This window comes from Pygoscelis adeliae, unplaced genomic scaffold (genome assembly GCF_000699105.1).
Source record: "Pygoscelis adeliae isolate BGI_AS28 unplaced genomic scaffold, ASM69910v1 Scaffold142, whole genome shotgun sequence".
Classification (NCBI taxonomy): Eukaryota; Metazoa; Chordata; class Aves; order Sphenisciformes; family Spheniscidae; genus Pygoscelis; species Pygoscelis adeliae.
In genome coordinates, this window is record NW_008824247.1 from 1,079,786 (window position 1) to 1,092,122 (window position 12,337).

Sequence of the window (12,337 nt, forward strand, 5' to 3'; positions counted from 1 at the left end):
GGGAAGTGGTTGAGTCACCATCCCTGGAAGTATTTAAAAGATGTGTAGATGCGGCACTTAGGGACATGGTTTAGTAGTGGACTCGCCAGTGTTAGGTTTACAGTTGGACTTGATGATCTTAAAGGTCTTTTCCAATCTAAATTATTCTAAGATTGAGTTTAGGCTTTTCTAAAAGAGATGGTTAAATTCAGATTTTCAATTAAAATTTGGCAAATTTCTACCCAGAAAATTCAATTTACTTCAAAGAAAATCGTTAACAAGAATTTTAATTACCTTAATTTTTATAATTGCGTAAGTATAAATGTAATGTTTGTGAAATGTTTTGTTCAGAAATACTGTTTAGAGCCTTAACAATTAGAAACACCAGTTATAACAAATAGCTCAAACTGGGGAATACTGTCCTTTGAACCAACATGGCACAGGAATCCAATGCCCAGTTCAAACCACCTTCAGCTGCCCACCTTGCCTTTTTCCATTAATAGGACTAGTCAGTGGCACGTGAAATGCTGGTTTCATCACTCACTGGAAACCAGCCTAACCCAAACATTAACCCCAAAACATGGCAGTTTTCAAGAAGTTCCCGAGCAGTCTCTGAGAGGGATCAGCAGCACAACGCTTCCTCCTCTTCCTGGCTCATACACAGTGCTTTCTGGCTGCGTCTCCATCAAGACGGAGTAACATGAGATCTGATGGCCTTGCACTGGACTGCAGTGACCTGCCTCCCTCTCTTGTCCATCCCACCTTTCATGGAAGAACGGTGCCAACTCCCGCCTACTCATTACAGCACAGAGAGAGGAAGGAAATCCTATGAGAAACACCTTGCATTTCCACAATTAAAACAAAAGAAACACCCTACCTTTACACTGTCCTTCCCTTCCTATCCAAAAGAAATAGTGTAAAGCAACCTGATCTAGTGAGAGATATCCCTGCCCATGGGAGGGGGGCTGGACTAGATGACCTTTAAAGGTCCCTTCCAACCCAAACCATTCTGTGTTCCTATGAATAGCTGATGACTGTGCACCAAATACTTTTCCTAAAATTGGGACATTTCAAAGGATATAGCAACTTTGCCAGCTTTGAGCAGTCATTTGCATGGGGGTAGCTTTTCAATGCTTGCTACCAGTGTTTATTTTATTCCTTTTCTGGGGAAAGGACTCTCTATTTCTCTCTGCAGTGCTTAAGATATTCCATAAATGCTGAAGCTATACTGACAGTATATGAAAATACTCTAAAGCACCAAGATTTCTTAATTTTCCAAGTGGCCAGTGTGGGTTTGGGCTGGAGTTTCATGGTGTTTGCTTTGATCAGGACAGAGTATGGGGGTTCACTTTAAAAGCACAAGGCTGAAACCTCATTAAGTAAAAGCATTTTAGCTTGTTTGCATATGAGCCAATTAGTTCCAGCATTTGAATGGACTCTGAAGCCCAGTTTGCATTCATAATTGACTAATGCTTCATCTAGGACATTAGTTGAAAACACCTTAGCAATTAAAACAATGCAGAAATCTCACAAGTTATGAAATAGCAGACTTCAAATACCAAAAATTATATTCATTTTTGGAGTTTCAGAGGCCCACAAGCCTAGATGTCTGTAAGGTTGACAGTTGGACTCGATGATCTTAGAGGTCTTTTCCAACCTTAATGATTCTATGATTTAAATATAAAACACATTCAGAAGGAACTGTGAGATTTCTAATTTTTTCCACAAACAAAAGCATCAACACAATTATGATTAATTTTCATCATAAGCTTTGTGGGAAGCTTATGCTGAGTCAAGCTGTTTCTTATTATTACTGAGGGATCATGGTGCTTGATTAGTAGTGCATAGTAAAGATGTATCTACACGTTAGCAGGTGTATTTTCATACTAATTTGACCCCTACTGGGCTGTAAGCTGGAGAGGTGAATAAGGAGGAATGTATAACACAGGAAGCAGCAGCAGCAGCAGCGCCACCAAGCAATGAAGAAAGCTAAAAGCTTATGTTTTCATGATGCACAAAAAGCAGAAGCAAAACAGTATTTGATGAAGGAAACTTAGGAAGGAAGGCAGAGTCATGTGGAACACGCAAATAAGTTGTTCATAATTTTGAGATGCAAAGAGAAGACAGACAGTGCCTGTCCATAGAATGGTTTGGGTTGGAAGGGACCTTTAAAGATCAGCTAGTCCAACCCCCAACCCTGTTCCTACAGGATGGATTTTTACCAGAGGTGGTTTAGGTGGCATGGAGAGGGGCTGTATTACTCTGGAGGAGCAGCCAGAGATGTAGCTTTTACAAAGGGTGAAAGTGGCAATTTTAGAAGGAAGCTGGAAAATCATCAGGAGAGGTGTCTGGCATCATGATGCCAAGGGGTATCCCTAACTCTGTCTGGGTGCTTCTCCTTAACTGTTTGGACAGAAAGCTCTTTGGACGAGATGTAATAGGTGTAATTCTCAGGTGCACATGTAAAAGGGCAGCTATACAGGGATGACTTCTTACTGTCAAATGAATTCCTCCTTGGTCTCCATTCACCGAAGGCCTGTCAGCCCACACTGCAGAGCCAATCTTTTTATCATTGGTCACTTTCCATGGACATAAATGGTCCCTTATTCCTTACAAACACACAAACTGATGCACTACCAACTGGCGTCCACAAATAGCCAAAACAAAATAAAGTTATTCTAAGGTGAACTATTTTCTAACAGAACAACACAGTTAGAAAGCAACCCCACAATTCGGATCCAAACCAAAGCCAGTATGTCTCTTCGTCTTCTACTTATAACACTTAGAAAGCGGCATGTGCAGCTGGAGTACAATTCCTTCCTTTTACCATCTGATGCAATTTAGCTTTTCAGCCACCTGAACGACCTGTGCGGTCTGAAGCTGCCTGATGGAAGGATTTACTAGGACGGGCTGTTTTTACACAGGCGAGGAGGTACTAACAGCCAACTTACCAACAGGCACAGTAATTTCTGTGGTCACCGTTTGCACAGCTGTAACAACAAAGGAAGGTACTATCTTTTGATAGGTAATGTTTATTACTCAAACACTAAAGCACGGTTTATGAATCGTGTCCCTTAAATAAATGCCAGCATATATGAATGGCATCTGGGAAACAGGGGATCTAGCTATGACCCTGATAGCTATACACCAAGAAACTCTCTTAATTTAACTACTAAAAAATAATCTCACAAGTGTGTTTTGAGGTGATACCAGGAAAAAATAGAAAGCTTTTAATTGTTAGCACTTAACTCACTTCTGGGCTTCAAGGTATGTCTTGACAACTGTAAGGTTTAGATTTTAAGTGCTTGAGAGTCAGCCATTTGAAATGTGCAGCCACACAGCCAAGTTGCTGTTGTTTAAGCAATGTGGCACTGTGAGATCTCTAGACAGGCTCTGCTTCAGTTAACATTTATCAGAGCTTGCTTTGGAGCCTAGGTTTACCAGCACTGCTCTGGAAACAAATCGCCCTTGCCACTAAATTACAGGCCATGAGTCAAGTTTCCAGGCTGCAATATAGCACACATGAGCTCTTTCCCAAAGAAATGTACAGGAATAATGAATGAATCTGCTAATAAAATACAGCTCAGAAAAGTTAGGAATAATTTATCCCATAAATATTGGCATTTTGCTAATCAAACATGCTGTGCCACAAACCTTTTTCCATGTAATAAATTTTAATTCACAAGGCCATGGCAGCAATCCTAATGAAGATTAATTACTGCAGTCCCTTCCATAAAGCCCAGTGCAGCTTCTTTCTTACTTGCTGTCAGAATGCTACAGGACATAGAAATGGTAATGAAAATATATCGTGTTGTGTTATTTCCCTTACTGGCCATTCCACTGATGTAAATCAAAACAGCTCTAAAACTACATTTATAAAAAACAATTGCAGGAAAAGGGATGAATAATCTACTTGTAATGAAATACCAGTGTAATAGTACTCAAAACAAAAGACAAGTCTGTCTTGGAGCTGAAGTACCATCATCTGGAACAAGAAAAGAAAGTATTTAAACGGAAACCAGACCACCAAGACAGCATGCTTAATATTTCTTATTATTGCATGGGAAGTATACAGAAGATCTGACGACAAAAATCAACCATCAACGTCTTCCTTCTGCTCTGAGGTCACCTTTACTTTCTAAAGGCTCTAGTGGACAAGTGGCAGTGGACTCAGATGGGATGTCTGAAGCTGTAACAACACTTTCCTTCCCCATTCCCGTCACAGACATTGCTAACCATAAAGCAGCAGTACCTGACCCAGCCCTGGACCACTGGAGTTTCCGTTCAGTGTATTTGGGCTAAGCAATTGTTAGCTTATCTTTATACACCAGTCTGAAAACTGAAATCATTCAGGGGTTGATTTTTATATGGATCAAATATCACTGCTCTGGGTTGAAACTACTCCAGCTGGAGGTGACCGTGGCTTCAATCAAACCATTTCCATTTGCTGGATGTCCCTCTGTCAGAGGCTTAACCTTCTCTGAAATGTGCTGCTGCCTTTGGAGATGCTGCTAACGACCTACCTAACCCTCGCATCCATTCACTCCTCAGCTTCACCTGACACTGACATTCTTCAAATCTGTTCCTCTCCTTTTCTTTTGTGTGACCACTATCATCCTCCAATTGTTGGTAATTAATTCCTGAACTACAGAATTTCAATAAATACTCATCCCATTTCTCTTCCATTCATGTAGACACTTACTGATGACATACTACATTTTTTGCTTTTCTTTTTTTTTTTTTTAAAGGTAGTTTCTGTAGCTGACAAGTTTACAGGAACCACAGAATTTCACTAGGAAATTCTACCATCAGGTCCATTTCATATAGTGAGCTAGAGCATAACTATTATAAAGACTTTCATGGCATAAGAATATCACATCTCTGTCAACAGCAATGCAATGTCTCAATGTCCAGTTTTGCAGCTAAACAGCATGATCAAGCCCTTAAGCAGAGACCTTTCACATTGTCTGTCTTACAGTGCTTTTCTGGCCATCACAACATTAAGTTCTGGCATTCACAAAGTCACTGATATGGCCTGAATAACACACGTTAGAGGGAGCACCATGATTTGCACATGAATCATCTCAAAAGACAATGTAATGTCAACTGCATCAAGAATCACATAAAACTTAGCAGGTCAACATCAGCATCCTTGTATAAGAAGGTATAAGAAACTGCAATTTGCCCATAATTTTCACAAATAAAGCAAGCAGCACTGACTGCTGACTTGCACACCTGTCAGCTGGTGACTGGCCATAAAATCACGAACAAAACAGTACCAGAACAAAGACATTTCTCCTTTCTCCTCATGTCCAAGATCTTTTCCATGCTGATCTAAGAGTTAATGCGATCAGTAGCACCTATTAAAGATTTAGAGAAGGTAACGATAAGGTCAATCATAATTTTGTTCTTCCTCAACATTGTTATTTAAAGAGGTTGAGGGATTAGAAATATCAGAAACTCAATTTGACTGCAAAATTAATATTTAAGAAATCCAGCTGCTTTTCTTCCACCCTATTCGATACACTTGAATTTTTCACCTCATTAACAATTTACATTGATAGCCTTAAACCAAATATGATGAATGTTGCTAGATAGACAAAAATTAATCTCATATTACATGCTTGGAGTCATTAATTACTCTGCTTGTAGAGGTATGGCTGGAAGGGAATTTTATTCAAAGGCAAATTTAACTCATGATTTGTATAGCTCCCCCAATTTAAAAAAAAATGCTGGGGGTAGGGAGAAAAGATTAACAGTGTTTTTGACTTCTTAAACCATGGACAGATGGTCTATTTTTAAAGGCTGTTGAAGGAACACACCCTAGGTCTTACATACTTGCTTTGAATTATCCCTTTTAGAAGCATTTTTTCCCCTTAAGCAAGTAGCAGCTAGTGTAGCCCAACATATTTCTATTTTAAGCCAACACTTTGAGCAAAATCTCTGAATTTTGGAAATATAAACCAGAATAGAGTTGTATTTTCTAATCTCAAAGCCTAATTTCACTGTGTGCTACTTTTGGCTGATTTATTTTTGTTAAAATCATTAGGTCAATATTTCCCAGCCCCAAGAGTAACGCATTACACAATTCAGTGACAGCTCTAAGAGAGGTGCATGAGGTATGAGTGTCGATTTAACAGAAACCCCTCCTTCCCACTGGCAGCAAGATTTCTTGCCTGTTTTTGTATTTATTCTTCTTGACCCACCAGATCCCCATCATCTTCCCTCCTCCTTTCATACATCCCCTCCACCTCTTTCCTCTCCCATGCAACATCAATACCACTTCTTCAATGGGCTTATGCTCACCACCAGCCTCTTCAGCTACCACTTTCCTTTACCCATACATTTACTGGTCATTCAAATTCTCTTGCTTTTCTTGATTTCCTCTTTTTCCAGCCCTAAATTAATTTGCTGCACTGCATCTTCCTCTTTCATTTGTGCCTCTGCTTTCACAAAAGCCTCCTAAGGGGTGCTCAGAGCACCTCACAAGTCTCCAGACATACCTACACTGAGCCTCAAAGCTGACTTCAGAGCTAGAGAACAGACCACTACATTCTTCACCCACACACACCTAAAAGAAATGTGGCTTCATCAATGCTGTCTACTGGAAACAGTCCTTGGCCTGTCCTACTGCACCAAAATACGCTGGGACGTTACCTGGAAAAGCTCCAGTTGGCACCATCCAAAGTCACAGCAGTTGTGGACAATACAAACAAGCATGTGCCAGTACTTAAGCCCGCGACCTGGCCAAATCCATTTAGCCTGTAAAGACATGACTGATGTTCCCTAGGCAGGCCCAAGCCATCACGGGATTAACCGCCACATGCTGCACTGCACACCAGAGCCATCAATGGCTCTTAATTTTGACACACTCCTTTGAGGCACTCCTAGAAATGTAATTTTGTCCTGGACCTGTCATCTTCCAAATCTATCTATCGGCACGTTGTCGCCCACTGCTCTTGCCCTCATGAGCATCCCACAGTCTTTCACTCTCCTCTCGCCTTTGCATACCTGCCCTGGCTGTTCTCACCCCTCACTTCAATTTAATTACTATCCTTAGCAATGATTGACAAATCCACTCCCGGCCTGTCCCCGGCTATGATATAATACCAGTGTCTCTGCTATCTGCTTCTGGAAATTGCTGTTGATAATTAACTCAGAACTGTGGTCTTTGATGTTGCAGGTTTATCTGTAGTACTTTTCCCATTGGAGCAATGCCTAAACTGACGTGGCCCCTTCTAGAAAGCTCTGAATGTCAGGTCTAGCTAGGCTGTTTGAAACTGCTCTTTGGGTCCTTGTTAACTCCCATTCAGCTTAAATGCTGGAGAAGAACTTGAAGCAATTTGACTCACTTTCCAAATTTCAGTGCTCTTGACTTCTCAACAAAGGCTGAAAACATATTATCCATTGTACTAGTCCTCCAGCAAACACAGACGAGACTGAAAAGCAGGAAAGTATTAAGTCCAACTGCGTAAAGACGGAAAAATGAACAAAAACCTTTAAAAATCCCCTTGGAAGAAGTTAAGGTCCTTTCCTATTATTAAAAAGTCAACCAAAACTCAGGGCAAACAACTGCGACCGGTACTGTGTCCTGAAGTTGACAGAGGCTGGTTATGAAGCTTCAAGTGATGGCAGTTCTTGAGACATGTTTGTTACCCCAAGAATGTCTTGCTCCTAGACAGGGAAAGCTTAAACCTCCAATCTGATACTAAAAAAGTGACCCAGCCAGATTATAACCCCCAGAGCACTAAATGGACATGACAGATTTACACAAACATTTTACTTAAGGAAGCAAAACCAAATTCCAACTTTGTAGTCATAAAATGAATGCCAAAAAAACCATAACTGTGTAAGTAAGTCAGCAGGTTTGCATGGCAAGAATGTGCCAATATTGCATGTGAAAATCATAACAAAATGTATGTTTTAACAGTTTCTTTGCAAGACCACCTTTTAAAGAACCGAATAATGTTGAGACTTTAAATGGCTATCAACTACATTTTCAAACATATACAAGATCTTAAATCCATATATCATCTTAAAGAAATTGTAATATCAAATGTGTTTTATTCGATAAGCCTTGGCATCTCCTATTCAAAATCTGAAATATGACTTTTAGACAAATTAGCTTCCACACATGACTAAGTTCCAAAGACCAAATAAAATCCAACCTTCCAAATAAATGATCCTTTGCCAGGCTCAAGGCAAAATTCATAATTTAAAAAAAGAAAATTTAATAGATAAAACCCTCCCAGATTTTAAGTTGTATTTCAAATACAGGGATACAATGTAGATAGCAGTGTACCATGGAAAATGTTCTAATGCTGCACTTTGTTCTAAAATCACCTCCAAACATAGTCCAAACAACATATTTAAAGTACACTTAGTAAATTAAAACCTGACAAGCCTTAATACATGGCAGAAAAAAATCCATATCTCAACTCCAGTTGAATCATATATATATATATATATAGTGTATTTTTTTGTGCTCAAAGTTACTCTCTTCAGCCCAAATTACATTCAAGACTAATCTCCTTGAGATAACTGAAATACTGTAGACATCAAAGTTCCAAGAAAATATTCCCTGAAAAAGTAATTCAAGTAAGAACAAGTCCAATAAAATGGAAAATCAAAAAGGTTTAAACTGTGTCTACGTGGTATTACATTTACATGTGTAAACCTGGCATACTGAAAACAAGAAAAAATATTTTAAAAAATCAGTTACCACATGTGATTAGTAGTTTCAAAGGGAATGCTGTCTAGTGGATGGAGCACTCAATGGGCCCTCTGGGTGCCTTAATTTTATTCCCGGACCTGCGTCACCGCCATGATCTTTAGGACAAGTTACTACGTGACTCAACATTCCTGCCTACAAAAATCATACTGCCCTCCTTTGTAAAGTGTTTTCAGATTTGCTGAGGAAAATACTTTGTCAGAAATTATTAATAAATTCCTGTTTTCGTTTTTGTATGTTCTTTCTTTTCCAACCTGCTTCGTAGGAAGGGGAAATGACCAAGGCCCTAGATCTTCTTTGAGTCCTAGCTCTCCTTGAGAGCAGACACTAACTCCAGGGGGCCAGATCAGCCACAGATTCCAAAAAAATCTGCACTGATTACCACTGCCAAAAATCTGTCCATCTCTGTCAATTTTTATTCTTAAAGCTTAGCTAATCTTGAGTCTAGCTGACATCTTTGGGGAAAGGAACAATACAAAAAGTGATGTATGAATACATAAAAAAAGACAGAAGTGATCTCCCCTAGATAAATGGTTACTTAATGATATTGAAAATAAACTAGACAAAATTCCCAATTTTAAACTGACTGACCCCATAACTTTTTCAAAATACTTCTTAAGTAGTTATGCTACAAAACATTGTATTGTCAAGATAACTAAGCCTAGCTAAGCCTACCTAAGGCTACAAGTTGAAATAATGCAAAATCTTGTTTAAGAAACGCAGCGATAAAATGCTACCTTTTTCCTACAGAAAGTATGCAACAATTTAGCAGTAATTAGGAAATGCTCAAGGTAATTAAATATTTAATAGGTAGTGTTGTGACACTAGGTTTCCTATACTCGGTTGCTGGTAACTCCTTCCCACCAGCTCAGTTGTCCATCAGCTTAATGGATTCCAGGAATCTGTCCTTCAGCAGCAACATATACACCAATAAGACAAGCGTTGCTCAGTCTCTAACCACTTACCAAAGCTTTACTTCAGACTTTCTCAATAAACTCTTGGTTCTACTCCTTCCAAGAAACAAACTACCAATGACTATCAAGATTCCCTCTCTTCTTTGTTACCTGCAGCAAAGCATTACTACAGAAGTCAGCTCAGAATTTGCTTTCAAAGGCAAAACGACAGAACCAGCACTGCTATGGTCTGACATGGAGAAGCATTAGTATCCTGAAATACTTCTCTTGGCACGTCTGTTACTGTCCTACGTAAATGCAGAATTGCTAACTACACTTTTCTTCTGGTCCTTGTCTCTTCATTAATATTAGACCAAACAGAGATGGCCCCTTCCAACAAAATGGTGTTTTACAGGATCCTCTAGCTCAAATCGCTGCCTTATATCCAGGTTTTACTCATCAGAATCTCATATATTAAAAAGACAGTATTAACCATATTACTGATGTTACCTGGAGGAAGCTGAGAATAAAGTTTCATCATATTAACCTGGTTCCACTACAAGCAATGTACAAATAGCACTAGAGGATGCATTTATTAAATATGGACAGATATATTTCAACCCTAGAAACATGTGAAAAGCAACCTACCAATCCTCTTATATAGCCCTCCCCCAAAATTACCGAATCTTAAACTTCATTAAAGGAGAACAACTTCAACAAATCATGCTGCTTCTCCCACCAAAGGCTGATGGGCAGAGTAAAGCGGTCATAAATATGGAAGGAACTGGAAGAATCTTGTTTAAGAATGATGGGTCTCATTTTCTGCTTGTTGACATATTGACGTTTTGACACAGTTTTATCATTCATTTTACATGGATTGGAGATATTGAATCAGCTTAGGGAAGTGAAAAACCAGAAGAAACTGTAATTGACTTCTAGTAACCTTTTTTATCCCCCTTGCACAAAGAAGGAGCAATTTACTGTTGCTCAGAAAAAGCAGTGCATTTCCCCCATCCATCAGTTCTATTGACCAACACACTGGTGAACAGGCTACAAGGGACATGGTCACCAGCCTGTTAACTTAGGGCTATGCAGTCTTTATGTCCCAAAACCCAGTCCTACATACTGCCCCCACAATGTCCAGTGACACGGGGCTAGGGACAACCTAGCCACTAGGATTTAGCTGATTCAGACGTGAAAAACAAAAGATTTATGAACCTAGACATCTAGAAGAGAGCAAAGTAATGATCTATACGCCCATTTAAGTGTCAGGATCATGTTTCTGAATCTGTTACACAATAGGCTGTTTGTCAGAAACACACAGACGGACTCCTTGTTGCAATGAAGCCAATGACAAAAACCACACAGGACTTCATGCAATATCCCTCAGTCTTCCTTCAGTATGTGCTGAAGAAATGCAGTATGTTGCCATCAACTACGGATCCTCATCCCCACCCTGTGCTTTTCTGTTAAACTACAAGAAACAAAATCTTCTGGTTTATATAATTAAAAACACTGTTTTAAATTAAGAAGAAAAGTTTAACATTGTTAATTTTATTATATATTTAATTCTAACTCAGATTCCACTTCATTTGTAGTGTTGAAGAGTCTGAGCAACACTGAATCATAAAACTTATCAAGTTTCACCGTGCACAAATTTATTTCATATAGCATAGGTACAGAGGGCTCATCCAAATCCTCAAATGACTTCAACGTTTTTCCTTTCAAACAGAACCTGCAATGTGACAGTAGAGAAATGTATTTTTGAAAACCATGAAACCTCCAGGGAATTAGTCAAGATTTTTGCATGTGGAACAGTCTCACTGAGATCCCTTCAACACTGACTCAAAAATCTTTCTCATACAGCTTCACAAAAGAAAATAATAGCCTTTAGCACAAATTTCTGTTCAACACCTGCCTCACAAACAAACTTAAATACTAAGTCCCAGGAGCAAGCAAACGACTGTAAAATGAGTTCCTAACATCCAAACAAAACAGTTTCTAAAAAACATGAACATTTCAAAATGAACATGGAAGATATGTACTTACCTACAGCTGTCTTCGCTTTCTGAATCCTGCTCTTCATCAGAATCTTTGTATTTATCAGGATCTGGAAGAGTACTTGGATCAAACTCTTCTTCACTTCCACTGTGAGCAAGAAAGGCCACTGTTTCCTCTTCAGCCTGCCAGGTGACAAATGGAGAGTTACAAGACAAGCAAACAAGTCCATGTTACTTGCCACAACCCCATTAATAGGGATGCCGTAACAAAAATCATTGCAAAGGCCACCGCTATTATAGCCAGGAAAATGGAATCGTTTCTGTCATCATCAGTGCTCTCCTCCAAGGCTGTTTTTTAAGTTGAAGAAATATTATTCAAAAAGGAAGCACAAGGATTTATGTTCAAATTCTACCTTCCCAATACCATCATCTTAAGTCTACCAAATCTAAGAGAGATTTGGACAGCAACTAATCAACAATCATCTGAGAGCAAGCGTTTAAGCAATATGAAGCTTTACTGTCTCTCAGAAACACATTGGCAAAGAGATACGAGCTCGTGGACACATTAATCACCGCTGTGAAGTGTATTTCATGAAATACTCTGATTTAAAACTCATCTGGGTGTCCTTGCAGTTAAAAAACAGAATGCTGCTTAAGTTGAATTAACCACTTTAAGGGAGTTAGAGACCCTCTCATCACTCCTCTCTGGGGCTCAGCTTCCCTCCTTCCCCACA

General features: G+C 39.2%; 1 protein-coding gene across 1 annotated transcript in view; it reads right to left on the minus strand.

The window, feature by feature from the left end:
- LOC103926401 (probable ATP-dependent RNA helicase DDX10) overlaps nt 1–12,337 on the minus strand; it is a 75,792-nt gene that overhangs the window by 2,498 nt on the left and 60,957 nt on the right. The window contains exon 4 of the mRNA XM_009335264.1: nt 11,653–11,786. Within this exon, the coding sequence (XP_009333539.1) occupies nt 11,653–11,786 (134 nt within the window). The remainder of the gene's footprint in view (nt 1–11,652; nt 11,787–12,337) is intronic.